Source organism: Macrobrachium rosenbergii, chromosome 9, assembly GCF_040412425.1.
Source record: "Macrobrachium rosenbergii isolate ZJJX-2024 chromosome 9, ASM4041242v1, whole genome shotgun sequence".
In the NCBI taxonomy this organism is placed as follows: domain Eukaryota; kingdom Metazoa; phylum Arthropoda; class Malacostraca; order Decapoda; family Palaemonidae; genus Macrobrachium; species Macrobrachium rosenbergii.
In genome coordinates, this window is record NC_089749.1 from 22,924,476 (window position 1) to 22,947,027 (window position 22,552).

The following is a 22,552-nucleotide window of genomic DNA, read 5'->3' on the forward strand; positions in this document are numbered from 1 at the left end:
GCTTTTTAATAAGAGCCTTTTGCCTGGGAGGAGCTATTACGTCATGAAAAGGGGAGGAGTTTTGAAGCCGTGCATGGGAGGAGCCTTATAGGAACGGGCAAAGCTAGTAAAGTAGTCTCCTTCGCGATGGGAGTGAACGTAAATGACGTCATAAAAAGGGCGGAGTTAATAACCGAGTCTCTAAATTCTTCTGCACCACAAGTGGAAACTTAGTAGTAGTGGATACTCTACGATAGTGCATACCATCACCATGGCGGAGCCAAGTGTTTTAGACGATTTCTGTGGCGGAACGTTTTGGGTATGTGATAACGGAATAATGTGGCTTAATATCTGAGAGATGCAGGTTTCTTCATTGATGTCAGTGATATTACAGAAAAAAAAAACCCGCTAAATTAATGAAAATATACAAATGTTCGCTAAGTTTGCAATGGATGTGGACCACTGAAGTACTGGAACGTATCTAAATGGGGGTGTAGTTTGTTCCTAGGCTAAATTAAGCTCAAATCAAGGTGTTATGGCGAGATGTGAGAAAAATAATGCTGGTAAAGTATGTTATTTAATGTCATCGATTTTCAGGTATGTGCGAAGGCAATGTTTAGTCGTGCTCAATGAGTAAAATGTTACCTGTCCTTACGGAATATCCTTGAGAGATGTTATAAATGTATTTACATAGGCTATTTTTTTTAAATGCTGTTTATGAACGGAAATATTAATTGTTTGTTATTTGTATCTTACTGTGCACGTGTCCTTGAGAACATTATTTTGTTTATATCTTTTCTTATGCAGGCCTATGTTTCCATTTCGTTTGTTTGTTATATATATATTTGGGCTTATTTAAGAAAATAATAATTCTTTAGTCTCCGTGACTTATTTATCTGGTGGTTTTTGTGAGTAGCAGCCAGGTAGAAGGACACTGAGCTATCAACTTCATCACAAGAAGTAAAAGGCGTATAATTGAACAGATAACAAACCTATGTAGACTGATTTATACACATATTTTGTTCCATTAAGTCCTCAATCCCCAAGAAATAACACTGAGAACAATAATCCAGCTATACTCTCAGATATGACAGAGAACATCGTGAAACATCATTCTGATAAGGTGAATGTCAGTGAGTGTATCTGAACGCGGATTTTTACTACTAAAATGTCAGAGCATCTAAGCATCGATAATCAGTCAACGATTGCCATCGATTTTTCGTTACGAAACGAATAAAGCTTTATCCAAATATAGCTCGCAAAGGAAAAAAAAAACTCGCCTAATCTTTTCCTTGTGATTTTATGTAACTTATTATCAGAAACTTATTATCAGAATAATTATCTCTTCAGGGTCGAGTGTGTTCCGAAACACAAGTCACATTTTCAACATGTGCAGCAATGCTGGTGAAGTTATTTGCTGTTATAAGGAAGGATCATATACATGCATACAAATATATATATATATATATATATATATATATATATATATATATATATATATATATATATATTTCTATATGGAACTTCGTTTACAGACTGAAAATTCTAAACATCACATAAGCAACTGTAGTTAGAACTTATCAGACGACGAATCCTACAGAGCAGAAGATAATATGACGTTTTGAGGAATCTCCAAGCAAAATATACAAATAAAAATTATATTTTGAGACATAAATCTTCTCGTAATCTATATAGAGTGTGAAAGTCAGTATATATATAAGAGCACATCACCGTTTTGAAGATTGTGCTTCTGACAGTCTCCTGACTAAGTCATCTTATATTTTACACCATAGTTATAAAAAATAAATGAAATGAGTTCGTACATCCACACCAAAACTTGGTAATTTTCTTCTGTGGAACATCAGGACTAAATTTTCAATGTTGAAATTTGATTGAGTGAATAAGGGTAGGATTGAAGTTAAAGTATAAAAGTCAAATATGGCTATGCCATTCCATAGAGTTTGTAAACTTCTCAGTTTGTCCTCCCGTGCGCAAAAATAATAACAGCATATTTTTCAAATGCATATGCGGGTAGGACGGGAGCCCACTTCACTTGTTTAGCCCAAAACCGGACTGAACAAGTGAAAGAGTAAACATAATAGAAGAAAACGATAAAAGCTTGACTATTTAAAGCAAGCCACCTAGAATTATTTACTTTGCATTTTATAAGTCTTAACCGGTCATTGAACCAGTGGGGATGTAAGTTGAATTATTTAGAATGAATTAGTTATTATAGCTCATATTCAGTGAGATTCTTCAGTACCTCCAGTTGGGGAAGTTCCGAGTAAGAAGTTGTTTATTGTCTTAGTTTTTGCTTCTACTCCTGAAGGTGGATGATATATTGCTGTCACGTTGCCATGGTTACCAATAACTTGTGATCATAACAAATACTATAATAGACATTGAATTGCCCTTATCTAAGGAATTGGAAAGACGTGTTTCAGGGAGGTAATTTGTCTGAATCACAAATTTCAAGTTGTACCTTCTGTAATTCGATAGTATTGATAGATAAATGAATTACAGTCATTTTCAAGCGGTGAACTGTGACGTAAGCAAGTGGGCGGTGCTTATTTCAGGCGTCGTGAGAATGGGAAGATTTTTTCAGGTGGAGGGTCAGGTTTATATATATATATATATATATATATATATATATATATATATATATATATATATATATATATATATATATAATACACACACACACACACACACACACACACACACACATATATATATATATATATATATATATATATATATATATATATATATATATATATATATATATATATATATTCATCGTAAAATAAATAAGTTGTTCATTATCAGACCTATACTGTACAGTCGGTGCAATAAATCAGCCATGAATACGCAGGGAACTAAAGTAGTTTCCAGCTATGAAGGGACAAGCTGCACTGGACTGTTCTTGGTTTTCTTGAACCCCGCTTAGTAGAGCTAGTTTTTTCTGAAATTAGAATTCTCTCTCTCTCTCTCTCTCTCTCTCTCTCTCTCTCTCTCTCTCTCTCTCTCTCAGGTAAAATTAAAGTCTTTAACCTGATGTTGATGCTCAATGGTGTGGAGGAAAGTGAAGATAAAGTCTACGGGAATTATTTTCCACATTTCGTCTCAATACAAAGTATGAGTCAGTTTATACGTATAGTAAGAGCACAGCACCGTTACGAAGTCTGTGCTTCTGACAGTAGTCTGCCCGGTCAGAGGACCCGGAATCGATTCGCTGACGAGTCGAAGGGATATAGGCCTGCTCAGTTAAAACCAATAGTTCCTTCTTCGATTTTATTAATCCCACTGTATAGCAGGGTTGGCTGCTCGAGTCAACTTTCTCCACCTATTCCTATCCCTTGCTTCTGCTTCCCCCAGTTCCACCTCCCCCCATATCCCTCCTCACCACATCCACTGACGCCCCACACTCCTCCTCCCCATCACTGACATATTCTTAGCTCTTTTGATTGGTTCCACCTCCCCTCTTCTTATTACATGGCCCACAATATCTCATATCTTATATTTTACTTCATAGTTACAAAAAAATAAATGAAAAGAGTTCATACATCCACGCCAAAACTTTGTATACTTTTTTTTCTGTGGGACGTCAGGCATGTTTTCATAAAATTTTGTAAAAGTCTGTTCATTCGTTTTCACGAAATCCTGCAGACTGACAGACAAACCGAAGCAAAAACACTGCCATCCTCAGCGAAGGTACTAAAAACTTAATTCTTTGCGAATTAAATTCAAGTTATTGTCTGTTTTTGTATATATATATCTTAGGGGTCTGAGGACTGTCACTCATCCGTTGCTAGTAAATTGAGTTTTGTCTGTCTCTAGATTCTCTGAATTCTGTGATAATTTATCTTTTCATGCAAAGAGCCATTATTCAGTAACAATATATTTTTCTCGTGACTACTAATGTTCCTTATTCTTACCCACAAGTTGAATACACTCATATAAAAAGTTGCAAGGCCATGCACTTCTGTAGAAAGCTTCCTCAGAATGGAACAGCCATGTGTCAGAATAAGAAGAATGCAGTGGAAGGTGTAAAGCTGAACAAGTATTATTTTTTAACAGTAGTACTAGTAGAAAAATAAAAGTTGAAATTAATCAGGGACTTAAGTTGGTTTCTTGCCACTGACGTTTCAAAATTCAATTTTGTATCTTTTCAAGATCTAAATATAACCGGGGAATATACCAGTAATACTTATCACGTCGTCAACATTTCAAAATAATCAAGCATCTTATCTTTCCAGGATATAAACGCAACATGGTACGCCGAAACACCCAGTTTCACAAGGTGTTTCGAACGCACGGTGCTAATATGGATCCCCTGTGGGTTCTTGTGGGTGTTTGCACCCCTGGAGGTGTTTTATTTGAAGAGCAGCCTAGACAGGCTGGTACCTTGGACTTGGCTTAATATAGGTAAGATGGTAAGTTGAATTTTGCTCGAGTTCTTTGGTTAAGGATGATGTCTGCCAGCAAAGGAAGCTGAGGTTTCATTCGAAGTGGTGGTGTGGAAATAATCTGATGACAATGACCTGAGGGTTGGTTAGTTTTGACTGTATATTTTCTTATTGGTAGTAGAGGTTCAGGGCCGTAGGATTCGTTGTGTATGAAAGAAACTGTGTTAAGCAAGAGGTTTAGGCCTCAGAAATGTCAATGGAGAAAGTGTAGTGACTTGCTGCTCTCGACTAAATATTGTCTTAGCAATAGAAGCAGAGTTCTCAGTCATGGCACTGTAATTAAGACAGCTTAAGAATGATTTTTAATTGACTGGTGTTGCCTCTGAACAAGAGAAGCAGAAAGCCCAGTCAAAATAACAAGAGGTAAATGATCTTAAGGTGTCACTGAAACCCTTTTAACAACACATATAAAGCCTCAGCTATACCTGTGATTGTGACCTCTCGTAATTTCCAGATTGGCTCGCTCATCTTAATGGTAGTCCAAGCTGCAGACTTCTTTTTTGCGGTATCCAGAGGTAGTTCAGGCGGTACTGTGCATGGGGTGGAGTACGCTGCCCCAGCAATACTGTTTTTAACCATAGTAAGTATTTGTGCCACGTCTCGGTCGTTTTTAACCATAGTAAGTATTTGTGTCACCTCTTGGTCTTGTGTGAGTGCCAAAAAGATGGACTCGGGCCTGACCTCAAAGGGGCTGTGCTGAGTGCCACTTGAAAGCAGAAATGCAGCATGGCCCATAGATAACGGCTAAGGGAGGTAAATGCATTTTAGAAAATAACAAATAACTAGATTTTTTTATAATGTTTGAACGTTCCTTGCGTGGAAGGTTTTATCTTCTGGTAGAGGGAGGAGAACAGTCACCTTGTCCATTGCTGCAGCCGCACAGAAAACAAGAACACACACACACATACACACACAAACACAAACTTCGGCAGTAGTTGCTTTGGCTTCTGATGAGGCTGGCTTTAGCACACTATTAGAAAATGAGTAGATTGTTACCAGAATGAGTCCCTCCCTTTTGAAATCTATTTACTTGCAATGTTCATCTTAAGGTGACACCCGAGAAAGTAAAATAAGGCAAATTTCGGTGGCGAAATGTTCAAAGGTTAGAGGAACTAAAGGGCAATGAAATGACCTCTGCACTGGGTAATCTGTCAGCGATCAGAGTCTAGAAGAAAAGTTCACAGTTCCCGGTTCCCAGATCACTAGTTTCACGTTTTAATCAGAAATGTTTTCATGAAACTATTTTCATGTTGCTGGTTTCCTGTTTTGATTATCGCCTTCAAAATGTTTCTAGCGACTGCTTTCAGTGTTTAGAAGACTGGATTTGCCAAATACATTGATTATGGACTTTCCAATTGTTACTTTCTGGTTACCTGTTTCAGAACGTATAAAGATTAGCTTCTTAAAACCATTTTTCGATCATAAGCGTCAGAATTCGATTAGAAAAAGATAAATACATTTTTATAACTAGCCTTGGTAAGGTTAGTTTTATAAATATGTTGTTTGATCTTGATCTCAAATTTCAGAATTTGATGAAGATTAGCCCATTAAACGCTTTTTCAAGTTACTGGTAACAGAAGATGAACAGGTGTCAGAATTCGATTAAAAAAAAAGCTTCTTAAATACATATGTTATCACTAGCTTTAGAAAAGTGAATTATATAAATATATTTCCTGATCGCACCCGTCAGAATTCGATAAAGATTAGCCCATTAAATGCGTTCTCTAGTTACTGGCTTGCGAATATAATCGACGGCAGTTTCTTAAAAAAATTATTGCTCATTGACCTCGTGATTTAATTAAGATTACGTTTTCAAGCACCATTTTCTTAGCCACTAATTTTATTGGTTTTTATATACTTCTTGGATGTAGGTACGTATGTGCCAAGCTCTCTTTAACAAGGTAACTTAATCTATGACCAGTTCTTTTCAGATACTGTAGGCTACTGACGGTGATTTGTTACTTCTTTCGAATAAACGCCATCTTCTTTGGAAGCTTCAATTTCAAGTCAAGGGCCCCTGTGGTCTGGTTCCATATGAATAGGGTTCACCTTCTGAATAATAATAATAATAATAATAATAATAATAATAATAATATTAATAATAATAATAATTTTATATAAGGTCCAATAATATATCAATGGTAGAGTGAGACTTTTATAAAAATAAAATAGTTGAACCCTATCCTGGGTTCATCTTCAGTCCAACTGAAGCTGAACCCAGGATAGGTTCGAAAGCTTTTTACAAATTTTTTATAAAGTCTCACACTCTACCATTGACCTATATTGTGACCTTATACAAATTATTATTATTATTATTATTATTATTATTATTATTATTATTATTATTATTATTATTCAGAAGGAGAAAACCTATTTCAAGTTCAAAACTTTTATACATTTTATAAAAGTCTCACATTCTACCATTGGTATATTATTGTGGACCTTATACAAAATTATTATTATTATTATTATTATTATTATTATTATTATTATTATTATTATTATTATTATTCAGAAAGTGAACCCTATTTCTAACCCTGGATAGGGTTCAAAAGCTTTTTATACATTTTTATAAAGTCTCACACTCTACCATTGATATATTATTGTGGACCTTATAAAAATTATTATTATTATTATTATTATTATTATTATTATTATTATTATTATTATTATTATTATTATTATTCAGAAGGTGAACCCTATTTCTAACCCTGGATAGGGTTCGAAAGCTTTTTATACATTTTTATAAAGTCTCACATTCTACCACTGATATATTATTGTGGACCTCATACGAAGTTATTCCTGTTCTCGGCATTGAGAGTTCTACACAACATAATAATAATGATAATAATAATAATAATAATAATAATAATAATAATAATAATAATAATAATAATAATAATAATAGAACAGGCAGGCTGTAGTATGCACAGGCTCCAACTTTGTTGCCTATTTATGTTCCATTCTTCCATTTCTTCCAGCTCTTACAATTCACGTTCGTGCTTCTGGAAAAGAAGAGGGGCTTCCAAAGCTCTGGGTATCTCTTCCTGTTCTGGGTACTCCTTGTCGTGTGCGGTATACCAGAGTACGTGAACTACCTCACCGATATCCCGAGTGAGGTGAGTTGACCATATATATAGAGGGAGAGAGAGAGAGAGAGAGAGAGAGAGAGATTTACATGTACGTTGTTGTAAGTTGGAGTATACCTTTGTTTAACCAGACCACTGGGCTGATTAACAGCTCTCAGCTGTCAATCCATAGTTACTGATATATGTATAAATCTATATAATGATTTCATCTGCATTTGTACAGTATATTGATCTATAGTGACTACATATCTAAAGAGATTTGTCCCTAATTCCAGACAGTTCTTGTAAATTTATGTACTGATATACTTACATTATATATATTTATATATATATATATATATATATATATATATATATATATATATATATATATATACATACATATACATTATGTGGTTTTATTAAGTAATTAATTAATCAATTTATTTAATCCAGGATAAGCTGATGTTCGCGCTGTACATGGTATATTTCCCCGCGATCGTCATCATGCTCATACTCAATTGCATAGGTGACGCTGTGCCAGAACATGTACATTTCAACAGAGGAGAGGTGAGTGGTGACTAGTCTACTTTTAGTAATCGCTCCATCAGTCAATAGTTCGGATCTTTCCTAGATAGCGACCCCCACGGGTTTTAACCCGGTATGTATCCACCTTTGCGGCGCGTTTAATACAAGCCCGTTGGGGATTACAGTAAAAACATAAACAAAAGACTGTAAATATCCTAAAGATAATGACCCCCAAGATATATTAGTCCTAGATAACGACTTCCGAACTTTGCTGGGGTTCACTATCTAGGAAAGATCCAATACTTCAATAATTCATTTGAAGAGTGCAAACATCCTGGTGGAATAGTTTAAGGTCACTGGTTGCAGTTTAGGTTAGTTTTTCCTAAGAGTAAAATGGATGTAAGAAATCATCTTTCAGATCGGGGTTTGCTCCAAGTAGCCAATAGGCCCATAAGAGGGAAAACTGGAGTATGGCGGTCATACCAGGGTGATATCACCATATAGAGTGAAGACTATGAAGAATGATTACTTTTTTGAGAGATTGGGTTAAAAATGAGACCCTCTTCTTGTATATTAAATGTTGGTAAATTGGTTGAAATCCACCTACAACCCTTAAGCTTTACAAGGACTGTTGTCATTGTCAATAGTTTTCGTAAAGCTTCAGGATTTTAAGTGGATTTCTAACGATATAACAAAGATGTAATGCATAAGAAAGGGGTGTTATTTAATCCTCCCCATGTAGAGTGTCCATGGCATCATTTGTGTAGCTGTTTAGGCAAAGATTTAGCCACTGAAAGCAAATGATAGTCGAGGAATATCTTCAATTAAAAACAATTACAAATTGGACCAACTATCTTACGAATCAAGTCTGTTCTACTTTCTTCCCCAGAAACCTTCCCCAGAACCCAGCGCTTCTTTCTTGAACCGCATTTTCTTCTCTTGGCTCGACACTCTTATCTGGAAGGGTTACAGGAAACCGCTACAGAGGAAGGACCTGTGGAATCTCACCTACGAGAATGCCTCGTACTATGTGGTATCTGTGTGGAACAAGAACTACCAGAAAAGTCGGGCGAATGCAGAGAAGTGAGTAGCCCTTTGTCCGTTGCTTGTAGATTTTAATTTATTTCACAGAAGCAGAAATATCTTGCCTGCAGTTCGCTGAGCTTGTTGTTGTTGTTCCTGTTAAGCTGGCACTATGCCTAGGTTTTGTTATCGAATGCCTGAAGACGCAGTTAGTTTTCTGTGATTTCATTAATGTAGTATAGTAGTTTGGATATTCTGTTAAGAATGAAGTGGGTGTATCAAGTTCATTGTGAATGTTTAGTACTATAGTGGTCTACAATAGTTTATGTTTAGTACTATAAATTCTGTGATATATAATGTCGTGACAATTATTCATTTATATTCAGAATATCTCCATAAGTACTCACCACTGTATTTGGTGTTAAAATTCCAACGTCAAAGCACCTTAATTAAGTAAATCCTGAAGTATTTAAAAAATTTCCTGCTGGAACTTCCATTGCCGATAGTTCACGGAAGATGGGATTTGGCGGAGTGAAGTCATTCAGGAACCGCTCTGCGCGTGGGTAAGATTCGGTTAATAATAGATACCTAAAAGCAACTAGATGTTTATATTCAACCGGATGTCACACTGACGTTTCATGTGCTATGCCTGCCCAAACAAACTCTTAATAATCCTTAAATGACGATCAGTGTCTATAAAGAACGCAGTGTTTTCTGGAAGGAAAAAACTATTTTTTGATATGGTGGATTCCCGGGTATGTGCAAGAAGCGTCAATGTCACAACTAGTGATATTAACGTCCACAGTTTCCAGCATGAAAAACACGATGCACCGATAGAATTGCTGTTTTAATGCAAAGAAGCTTCGATTATGCATGACTGAATTCAGTGCACTTATTACTCAGCATGTCTCATTGACGTGTAGGCCTAGCGGCTACAACTCATAATGACCTGATTGTTGCAGCTTTGCTATTCATGAATCCGCGTGACGATTTTACAAGCCTGAATGCTTTGTTTACATCATGACTGTATGAAGAATTTGGAATTTCAATTACCTGTGAGCTTTTGTTATTTAATGGTAGATTTTTGTTTCTTAATATTAGATTCGGTGAACACCAGCACCAACATGCAGAAAATGTCGAACTTCTCAGTTCCAGAGGTCCTTTATTCCTCACACATAGGACTGTGGAACAGCCTCCTTGTATTTTGATAATTTACTTATTAATTTGTAAATTTATCCGTTTTTTTAATAACTGATCTTTTCTACATTTCCCATTTGGAGCTTGAATTCAAGTCAGTGGGTCCTGTATTTGTTTCCATATGAATAGGTTCATCTTCTGAATAATAATAATAATAATAATAATAATAATAGTATAATAATAATAATAATAATAATAATAATAATAATAATAATAATAATAATAATAATAATAATAATAAACGCACAAGGACAGGAAAAGTTTTGAATCGCTGTTATTAGTTTTTTTTATGAGTAGTTATCAAAATCTAGTAGGCAAAGTGATTTTTTACTCACGAATAAATGTTTTTTTAAAGAAATAACTAGGCGGACATTTTGATTTTTGCAGGGGAATGTATATGAAAGGCCAAGTTATTTAAAGCATAATATGCATTTGAAATGACTTGGCGTTATTCTCTTAGGAAATAATTGTGTATTTGTTGAAAAATGGATGGGATAGTAATGCTGATCATTAGATATTGTGTCAGTGAAACAATAGAGAAGACTGGGGCATTTTGAAGCAGGTCTTGGAAAATTAAAAGATTAATCTTTATAATTCTTTGATGGAAAGGAGTTTTTTTGTGTCACTTCGAGCAATTTATTTTTTCGTTTTCCCAGTATTTTCAAACCTTTTGGTCATTTCCCATGCAAATTAAGCTTTGTTTACACCTGGATTTTTCTGCCTTCATTTGTCTATGGTTGTTTACGGATCGAAATAGCCGTTTCCATAACCTAAGGAAATCCCCTGTAGCACACATGTGATGTCAATTGTTTCTGGCGAAAATCTGGACACACAAGCGAGCCTGGCTTTAGTCTCATGTCTACATAAAACCAGCGAACAAAAATTAATGTAATGGCTTTTACCGCCAGTGGTGGCTCCTCCAATAATAATCTGGAATTTTACTTCTTTCAGAAAAGTGTCATCCGAAACGTGGGCGTTGCCCCCCCAAAATGCCAATCACATCGAAATGACAGGGCAGACCAAGCCGAAAGCTCCTCCCATTTCCATCTTGCCAACGATGGTGCGCACCTTCGGGCCTTCGTTCCTCTTCGGAGCCGTTCTAAAGCTGATGTATGATCTGCTTCAGTTTGCTAGTCCCATAATTCTCAGGTCAGTCTACTACTCTGGGACGGTGATCTGTTCCTCCCTTCTAGTGTGTGCGTGTGTGTTTTTAAAGAACATGCTTCTTTCAGTGAAATGATTTCATGTTTTTATAAGCAGGATGCATTGTTTAATCGACTGATCTCTTGTTTACTTTATAGATAACATACCCGTCAGTGATCTGATTTCATGCGTGTTTTTTTATGTAAAATTAATCAACTGATTTATGGTTACTAAAACTGATGTAAAACATTGATCTTTAAAGTGGACTGATTTCACTTATATTTTTTATAGTAAACACGTTTGCTGTAAAAATATGCGTGAAACTCAATTCTTGTATATCTTTAGAGCAACATTGTATCTATTCTCGTAGATGGTAAAATTTCAAGTTTATTTTTGTTAACAAATATACACCTTTAAATGAACCAATTTCATCACTAGCGAATCCGGGGGACGGCACCTGGGCACGTGCCCCCATCATGGAAAATAATGGCAAAATAATAATACCGAAGATTTAGATAATAACATAAATGAGAAATATAAAGAAGGGGGAAAAATAAAAAAAAAATCTATTATGGAGGCAATAATATTTGAGAAAAAAAAAACAATAATAATAATATAATAATAATAATCCTCTTGATAATGATAATGGATTCGGTATACATACATACATACATATAATAGATATATATAAATTATATATATATATATATATATATATATATATATATATATATATATATATATATAGTACTATATATATATATATATATTTGTGTATGTATGTATAATATAAAAATTAGTGCCCGCCCCCCCCATGAAATTGTTCTGGATCCGCTAGTGAATTTCATGTATATTTTATTTTATTAGCAAAAATTTAATAAAGCAAAAGTTTGAGGGTAATGGTCGTTGCTTTGGAAGAGGGACAATAACAACCATTCCATTCTGTTGAGTCCCGTATTGGGGGAGGGGGGGGGCGGCCATAGTGCTGAGGTGCACTGTATAAGCATTACTTGGGGTTCTTTGCGGCGTCCCTGCTGCCCCTTAGCTGCAACCCCCTTTCATTCCTTTTACTATACCTCCGTTCATATTCTCCAGACACTTGGCCTAAATTTTATATTCCAATTCCCATTCTATTCTGGTAAGGCGTGCGTGAGAAACAACGATAGATGGAGCCATTTACTTATTCACTCATTCATTCATTCACCCACACACCTGCAGGTATCTCATTGCGTTCACCGAGTCGGGCAACGAGGACCCGGTCTGGCACGGCTACTTCTACGCGGTGCTCATGTTCGTCGCTGCGCAGGTTCAGTCGCTCATTCTCGGACAGTACTTCGAGAAAATGTTCCTGATTGGCCTGAGGATTCGGACTGGCGTCATCTCCGCCGTTTACCAGAAGGTAAAGGGTTGTGTCTTGGGCCCGTTTTGTTGTAGGTGCTGTGATTTGTGGTTTTAGAGAAGAAGTTGCTGCTTTACTTGCGATAGCGAGAAGACAAGCATTCCATTTATGTTCAGGGTCTCAAATAAAACAAGAATGTTCTTTACGATATTTGCCAAAGGTAAAATAGTAATTTGCTGCTGTACTTTTGGCCAAGTAAAGCTAAATAACATTTTCCCTTATTCTGATACCCTCTAATAAGAAATAGTTTATACCAGTTGTCAAATAAAAAAATAAGGAATTTTTGCTCAAAGAAAAATCAGTTTCCACGTATTTTCAGGCTCTCAAATAAGAAATAGTCGCCCTTTGAAAGCCGTGTCAAAGAAAAAATGAGAAATAGTCCATAATTATAAAAGAAGTCGAAGATAACGCTAGTCTATAATTATAATAGAAGTCGAAGATAACGCTAGTCTATAATTATAAAAGAAGTCGAAGATAACTCTAGTCTATACTTATAAAAGAAGTCGAAGATAACGCTAGTCTATACTTATAAAAGAAGTCGAAGATAACGCTAGTCTGTTTATAAAAGAAGTCGAAGATAACGCCAGTCTATACTTATAAAAGAAGTCGAAGATAATGCTAGTCTATACTTATAAAAGAAGTCGTGAAGATAACGCTAGTCTATACTTATAAAAGAAGTCGAAGATAACGCTGGTCTATACTTATAAAAGAAGTCGAAGATAACGCTAGTCTATACTTATAAAAGAAGTCGAAGATAACGCTAGTCTATACTTATAAAAGAAGTCGAAGATAACGCCGTTTTGTTTTTCTTTTAATTTTCTCAGTCCCTGAAGGTATCCAGCTCTGCCCGGAAGGAGTCGACCGTGGGAGAAATCGTGAATCTGATGTCCGTCGACGCCCAGCGGTTCATGGACCTCTCCACGTACATCAATCTCCTGTGGTCGGCCCCGCTGCAGATAGCCATCGCCCTCTACCTCCTGTGGGACCTCTTGGGTTAGTTATTTCGCAGTGTCTGGATTTCGGGGATTTTAACAACGCCTCTGCTGGCAGCCATGATGATTTTCCCCCTTTGTAATCTCGTCTAGAGTCTAGATTTTCTCTGAGGTTTGAACCGCGTCTGTGTAGGTGGATTGTGGGTTTTAATTCATGTGACCATCATAATTTTCGTTTTTACGTCGGATTTTCTGTTAGATGTTCCCTTTGAGGGCTTAGGCGTGATATGGCCACTCTCGGTCTGAATTCACGTTTGGCTTAGGAATATTTTAGTATTTTAGTTGACCACAACAGAGAAGTTAAGAAATATTTTTTTATATCTTCGGAAACCATTAGTACTATGTCAGTCTTAATTTGTAAAAAAATCATAATTCTTAAATCTATTTTGTACATATCCTAATGCTCTGTTACCCATCCCATACTTTTCGTTTGTATTTTTCATCAATATATTTGCTTATTTTTCTCAAAAACTCTTCGTTCTCATTTTATTCTGTAGTAGAAGCATCATCATGCTCTGTTACTCTCCATATTAATTTTAATTTTTATATATAAGCGCTAACACTTTATTATTCCCATAAAACTTGACCAATTTCCAACTAGTTTTTACAGATACCTAGAATAAATCGTGTTTTTTTCATTTAAGATAACCTCGGCATATAGTCTGCTTTTTTTGGAGCTAACGGTAAATATTGGCGACCGATATCACTGAAGTTAATTGTGACTGGCTGTTCAGACTACTCAGCTAAAGGCCGCAGCGACATTTGCTGTGACATTAAATTCATCAGCTCCAAAGAGATAGTCCATAATATATATATATATATATATATATATATATATATATATATATATATATATATATATATGTATATATATATACATATATATATCTGTGAGAGACATGTCCTCATCAGCGCCGTCCGATGGTGTGGCACTAACCTTGAATTTGACCTTAATCTTTGACTCATTTTTTCTTCCAGGCATATCAGTTTTGGCCGGTCTCGCGGTATTGGTGGCCCTCATACCCGTCAACGGGTTCATTGCCAGCAAGAGTAAGAATTTCCAGATCAGTCAAATGAAAAGCAAGGACAAGAGAGTCAAGCTGATGAACGAGATTCTCAATGGGATAAAGGTGAGGGGCTTTGCGTTGGTTGAATAATAATGGCGTTTGTGATGTTGTTGAATATAGAATTGAACAGAATACAGAATTTAGGCCGAAGGCCAACCACTGGGACCTATGAGGTTATTCAGTGCTGAAATGGAAATTGACAGTAAAAGGTTTGAAAGGTGTAACAGGAGGAAAACCACCCAGTTGCACTATGAATCAATTGTTAGGATAGGGTGAAGAGTAAGATGGAAGAAAGAGAATATGAAAGGAGGTACAGTAAAAGGAATGAAAGGGGTTGCAGCTAGGGGCCGAAGGTGCACTGCAAAGAACCTTAAGTAATGCCTACAGTGCACCACATGAGGTGCACTGACGGCACTACCTCCTACAGGGTGTAATATTGTTACGGATAGGAAAACTGTTACTTGTAATATTGTTAATTGTGATATTGTTACAGATAGTGATATTGTTACATGTGAAATTTATACTGGTAAAAGTCATACTTGTAATATTGCTATGGAAAGTAGCATTGCTACTTGTAATATTGTTACGGTTAGTAATGTTGTTACTTGTAATACTGTTATGGATAGCAATGTTGTTACTTGTAATATTGCTACTGATAGTAACATTGTTACTTGTAATACTGTTACTGATAGTAAAACTATTACTTGTAATATTGTTACGGGTAAAATTGTTCCTTGTAAATTGTTACAGATAGGAAAATTGTTACTCGTAATAAATACTGTTACAGCTAGTAAAATTGCTACTTTTGCTTGTAACATTGTTACTTTTAATAATGTTACGGATAGTGCTGTTGTTACTTGTAATATCGTCACTGATAGTAAATTTGTTACCATCATAATGTTAGTATGGTAGGATTATTGTTACAAGTAATTGTTATTGTTACTTGTGATATTGTTGCAGATGGTAGTATTGTTACTTGTAATATTGTTATGGATAGTAATATTGTTGCAGATGGTAGTGTTGTTACTTGTAATATTGTTATGGATAGTAATATTGTTACTTATGATATTGTTACAGGTGGTAATATTGTTACTTGTAGTATTGTTATAGATAGCAATATTGTTACTTATGACATTGTTACAGATAGCAATATTGTTACTTGTAATATTGTTATGGATTGTAATAGTGTTACTTATAATATTGTTACGGACAGTAATAGTATTACTTGTTATATTGTTGCGGATAGTAATATTCAACATCATGAAAAGTAAATAATAATAATAATAATAATAATAATAATAATAATAATAATAATAATAATAATAATAATAATAATAATAATAATAATAATAATGAGACGATTTTTTTTGCAAATTTACCTTGTAATAACTAATCGAAATATTTAATCTTTGAAGGGTACTTTCGACGTTTCCCAAACATTTCAGCTAATGCATTTCCTCTATTTTTTAGTCTTCATACTTGCTCTAAGTACATCTCAAAATTTCCCCCACTTTCCTAACGACAATTTGCGTAGGGGGTTAGTTCCGTCAATGAATCTCACGGGGTGCACTGTAGGCATTACTGAATGCTCTTTGCAGCATCCCTTCGGCCCCTAGCTGCTACATCCCCCTTCATTCCTTTTACTGTACCTCCATTCATATTATCTTCTATCTTACTTTCCACTCCTAAGAATCGTTTCATAATCCTACTGCGAGGTTTTCCTCCTGTTACACCTTTCACACCTTTTTTACTCTGTCTCCCTTTCACCGCTGAATGACCTTGGTCTAAATGTTGCATTCCAAATTCCTACCGATAATTATTTTTCCATTCTCCTGCAGGTGCTGAAGCTCTACGCCTGGGAGCCCTCCTTCCAAGAGCAGGTGATGGGCGTCAGAGCTCAGGAAGTCAAGGTGCTGAAGAAAGCCGCTTACCTGAACGCCGGCACCTCCATCATCTGGGCGTGCACGCCTTTCCTCGTAAGTAGGAGCATCGTTTTAACAATGTTTTATCATTTTATATCGTCTATATTGACTTACGGTTTTAATAAGGCGTGCGCGCGCTTTGCAAACGTCTCAGCGTGTCTGTATTGGTCTAGAAGAGGGACGATAAGCGGTATTCGGCTCTGCCGTTGCAACATGGTTGCATGCTCACCAGGAGTAGTTGTGCTTGGTGGAGCCATTCATTCATTCATACTGGTACTACAAATAATAACATTAAATAAACTTGTAATGTCATAGTTCTCATGCTAAAAAAATATCGATGAAATAAATTGATGATGTTGAAAAGAGTAGTCCTACAAGTAGGTAATTTTTATGATAAACAAAGCCGTTGGTTAACGTAAATAAACATACATGATCAACATTTCATTTTGTATAACAATTAATCTTCATGAATTGTTTTCTGGTGTGACTTGTAAAACAATAACTATCAGTTTAGCGTTAGCTTAGGCCTAAGAGGGTGTAGGCTACACTATCATAGCCAATCTGACGGGAATCTAGCAACTGTCATTTGCGCAAAAACGTTCGAATTGAGAATCATATTTTGCGGAATGGATGGCTTGAAGAGTATAATTCTGTTGAATGCAAAGAAGGCTAATTATCATGAAGGAAGAAAATTATCTATCGAAGGCAGTCAACAATTCGTTAACTGTTTTTGATTTCTGTAACGCGAGTATGCACGTTCCTGGCCTCTTTCAGCACTCAACCGTCAGTGCACTGAAAACAGCCCGTAGTGCTACCATCTTACAACTAATAGCATTTTCTTTCAGGTCACCCTCGTCATGTTCCTAACCTATGTCATGTCGTCTCCTAGTAACATACTGACATCCGAAAGGATATTCACCTCGATCTCGCTCCTGAACATCCTCAGGATGCCAATGACTATGTTACCCTTCCTCATAGTGGCTACGGTCCAGGTATTTCAGTCTTTCGGAGACAGAAGTTTTGATTGCCGAGTCGTGCGTCTTGAAGTGGCTTTCTCTTCGTCATGAGAGAAAGTGCGCTTTCGTTTTGGAATTGTTCTTGTAATTTGTATTGTTATATTTCTGTAGATTTGACTTTGATCGTTGTCATTTGGTAAGTATCATTTCGGTAATTTGAATTGTCCCGTTCTCTGTAAACTCGAGTGTTGCTGTTCTTATAGTCGGGAGCTTTTGTTTTATTGTATTGTAATTGTATGAGTTACTGTCGTCTAACTGTGGGCTTAGTTTTTTGTTCTAAAAACTTGAAGTGCTTCTGTATTCTGAGATTGATAATTGAGACTGGCAATTTTAGATTCAAAAGTGTTATGGCACTATTCATGCCGATGTTCGTAAGTTTTCAAGAAAGCTCTAAGATAGTGGGTCACAACTCGTTTCTGGTTATGGACCGCCGGTCCAGTAAAAAAAAAAATATCGTGGACCATTTCTTTTCTCTTGCATAAGAATAACAAGCTAAATTTCGAGAAAATATAAAATCGAATTTCTGTGCAACAAGATGTTTGGATGCTCTTTTCACCGACAACCTTGCTCTGAGTCGTTTCCAAACACATGAACAGTATGTTTCTGTAGTTAAATTACTGGGGTTGATTCAATGAGGTGCTAAGCGTTCCTAAACTTCACCAAAGGCCTGGATACAAATTTTGGATTACAAGTTTGCTAGGCTAGGGTCTGGTGCTACAACCTGACGATTGTCGTTATATATTTTAATATGAATAATGAAGTAAAATGGATGGTCACTTGTTTATCTGGATAAAATTGTTCTAACTGCACTTCAAGTAAATTTAGAAATATACGTACTATTCTCCAGTTTACTACCAAACATAGTGAACATCTTGTGGATCACCCAAATCGTCGCCGTGGACTACCAGTTGAGAACCACTGCTCTAAAACTACTGTAAAACGGCATATACCAGGGCCTCATTTTTTACTTTCTGATTATGAATTAATGAGCCAGCTTACTGTGTATAAATGACTTTATATTAAGACCTATTAAGTGTTTATTCATTCTGCCTCTAAGCCGTGGTATATCCTATGTTTTTCCCGCGTTCAGTGATTTCTATAACCGTCCTTCTTTTAACGGAATTTTGTATACTGTCTCGTGTTCTAGTGGTTATCAACTTCCCTTCACCAGCAACGGACTGGGGATGATCCCTCCACTGAAAGACAATTTAAGTTAGTTGTCTGAAAAATCTGGTGCAGCCCTGTTGATCGGGCCAATGAAATACCTTTTTGAGAAAGCCAGTCGACAAGTCTCTCTGGAAGGCCAATTGTAGATCTGAAAATTAGCCCAATTGGACTCAAAGTTCTGATTAAATCACTTCATAATAATTATAATTTATAATAACCATAATTCAAGTTGGTTTCGCCGTCAGTCCTTCAAAGATAAAGTTTTCGTTGTGTGGGCATTTGCTTAATGTCCGTTATGATAGTTACTTTGATTCATGAATTGTTTTTCCTATTTTTTGTAAATAAAAATTTTCACAGGTATCTCTAGCAACATTTGCCACGTACGTGAATTTATCTCCTGCAAATATCCTGGGTCCCAAGAAAGCGTTTGTAGCCCTGTCTCTGTTTAATCTGCTCAGATTCCCGATATCCATGATGCCTATGCTGGTAGCCAGCATTGTTCAGGTAAAGTGAGGGATTTGAACTTCAGATCCCTCTAATTTTGACGGTGTGACTGGGAGGAATTGCATGTCCAACGCATAATTATTGACCTGGCTCTATTCTATACCATCAGTTGCTTGAAAAATAACTCACCTAAAATAGTGTCACACTTTTTTCGTTGTAGCTTCCTCGGTCTAGGCCTAACAATTCTCCCGAGATTTCTCAGTCAGTCTAACGCTTGGTTGGAAGGAAGCGCTTGTCCAAAATACATTTATTAAGTGGTAAATGGATTCAATCTTATAAACAAAATAAAAAAAAATTTCGTTGCAACTAATAGGCAGTACGTGTCCATGGCACGTTAACTGGATTTTACCCTTACCAAGTGGATTTTTTGCATTATCAGTCATTTATTAATGCATTTAATCTGTTCAAAACATTATATTTGCGATGTAGTTTGCTTGGACTGAACCCAACAATTCTTGGTACTTCATTTGTGTTTTTCCTTACCCTTTATTCTTTCATGACGTCTATTTGCATAACACTTGCTTGGTGTTGGTTGAAAGCTATTGCATGATGTTTGTTGTAAAATAAGCTTTTGCAAATTAAGCACTGCTATGCTGAAACACCATATTTTGGTAATAGGTGCATTTGATTTTTTTTTTTTTTTTGTACGTCTAGACAAGATTATTGAGCATTATGTCTAGTGCTTAGTTTGGAGGCATGAAAACAGCATTTTACAGTTTACGTTTTTATAAAGAAAAGACTGGCATGCATTATGCATTATTCATGAATTATATATCATTAAACCACGTGATGTTCATCACATTCACACTCCCCTAGAACTGTATTTATGGGTAATTCCTCTATATCGTAGATTGTAAATGATAGATCTTAATATTATCATATGTCATACCATCTCTGTTTGAATATCTAATTATAGCTCGTTCCTAAGGAAATTATGGCTTTCATAAATCATTATAAAAATCATAATTAATAATATTGATGGTTATAACAAGAACTTTCTTTATAGGCAAACGTGTCCCTGAAGAGGCTGAACAAATTCTTGAATGGTGACGAACTCGACCCAAACAGCGTCTCTCACGACAGCAGTCATAGTGAGTCAGAGGGATTTGTGAATGATTTGTATGCCTATTTGTATGTCCGTCCGCACTTTTTCTGTCCGCCCTCAGATCTTAAAAACTACTGAGGCTAGAGGGCTGCAAATTGGTGTGTTGATCATCCACCCTCCAATCACCAAACATACCAAATTGCAGCTCTCTAGCCTCAGCAGTTCTTATTTTTTTTAAGGTTAAACTTAGCCATGATCGTGTGTCTGGCACCGCTGTAGGTGTCAAGAACACAGGCCACCACCGGGCCGTGGCTGAAATTTTCATGGGCCGCGGCTGAGAGTTTCATGGGCCGTAGCTGAGAGTTTCATACAGCATTATGCGCTGTACAGAAAACTCGATTGCGCCGAAGAAACTTGTTTATTTTGTTCCAACGATTAGGTTATGTCCCAAGTGACCTTTTGTTCTTCTCTTATTCGAGTGCTACACAAAGTCCTGCTTTCATATTCGAGTATTCTCCACTCTATATTTTTTTTCTGTTGTGGCCTCACTTCCCACCTTAACGTTTCATTGAAAGCAATGTCTTTGGGTTAGCGACCTCATCCCTAAAAAGATGATTAGATATATATATATATATATATATATATATATATATATATATATATATATATATATATATATATATATATATGTGTGTGTGTGTGTGTTTATAAGTTATATTCACATACAAACACATACACACGAACACACATATATATTTACTGACAGGACCTCATTCAAACTGGATGGTATCTAGCGGAGATATTTATTCAAAAAAGTTACAAGCTTTCTAGGACGAACAGTCCTCATTGTCAAGTATCCGAACATTGAGGACTGTTTGTCCTGGAAAGCTTGTAACTTTTTTGAATAAATATCTTCGCTAGATACCATCCAGTTTGAATGAGGTCCTGTTAGCATGTATTAATGCACAGAACAATTATGTATGTGATAAAGTTGATATATACATATACATATATATATAGAGAGAGAGTTATATATATACAGACATCTCTAACGTTTTCTTCTTGCAGGCAAAATCATCTCCATAGAAAACGGGACGTTTTCCTGGGGACACGACGAAGAGGATGGGAAGCCTGTCCTGAAGGATATCAATATCCAGGTTGACGAAGGATCCCTGGTTGCAGTTGTCGGTACAGTGGGTTCCGGGAAGTCCTCTCTCTGTTCTGCCATTCTGGGAGAGATGGAAAAGCAGTCTGGGATGGTGAATGTGAAGGTAAATGTTACTTGTTGTTGCTTTTTGTGTTTATTTGTTGTCAGCTTAGATTTTTGTTGTCAGTTTAGCGTGAGTGTAAATTATGTTTTGCTTGTTATTGTTTTTACAGTGGTTTTTCTTTGTTTTCATGTTGAACTTTAAATTTTTACTTTGAAGGTAGATTTAATTTTATTTTTTTTACATACTTTTATTTAACTTGACTTCTGCTTCTGTCTGTCGTCAAATCTTGTAACTCAATTTTCGACCTGTTTCCTTCGTGCGATGGACTTGAAATTTTGCATGGTTACTCAATCCCGGTGACAATACAACCTTACATGATCAGGAGGTCGGCAGTGACCTGTAGTAACCCTACAGTGACCTCTCCCTGTATCTCAGGATTTGTATGAAACTCTTCAGATTTTTCACAACTTCTTTGACTCGGCAAATAACCCTTCGGATTTTTCAACCTTCTTTGGCTCGACAGGATATCAACTTAGTTAGCTACAATCATAAATCGGTTACAGTTTCTGTCAAAACTAAAAAGTATAAAATAAAGAAATATATACAAAAAAATTTTTTAAAGCACGCCTTTTTTGAAACACTAAAAAGTGAAAAATAAATCTTTTGAGACACACCAGGATTTTCTTACAATTAATCATGTGTACATAAAAAAACGATAAATTTACCTTAACTATCAACAGAAAACGGAAAGTAAGTTGGTAAATAAACACTAAAAAATAAAACAAATACATTTTTAAAACACGCTTTTATTGAAATGTCATA

At 35.9% G+C, this 22,552-nt stretch overlaps 1 protein-coding gene across 1 annotated transcript in view; it reads left to right on the forward strand.

Moving 5' to 3' along the window:
• The first annotated feature begins 140 nt into the window (after positions 1–140).
• LOC136841911 (multidrug resistance-associated protein 1-like) overlaps positions 141–22,552 on the forward strand; it is a 49,478-nt gene continuing 27,066 nt past the window's right edge. The window contains 15 exon segments of the mRNA XM_067109332.1: positions 141–298; positions 4,239–4,415; positions 4,903–5,028; positions 7,430–7,567; positions 7,973–8,086; positions 8,934–9,127; positions 11,216–11,413; positions 12,626–12,806; positions 13,631–13,799; positions 14,777–14,928; positions 16,704–16,841; positions 17,633–17,779; positions 19,328–19,474; positions 20,481–20,565; positions 21,588–21,790. Coding sequence (XP_066965433.1) covers positions 251–298; positions 4,239–4,415; positions 4,903–5,028; positions 7,430–7,567; positions 7,973–8,086; positions 8,934–9,127; positions 11,216–11,413; positions 12,626–12,806; positions 13,631–13,799; positions 14,777–14,928; positions 16,704–16,841; positions 17,633–17,779; positions 19,328–19,474; positions 20,481–20,565; positions 21,588–21,790 — 2,217 coding nt within the window. The 5' untranslated portion in view covers positions 141–250.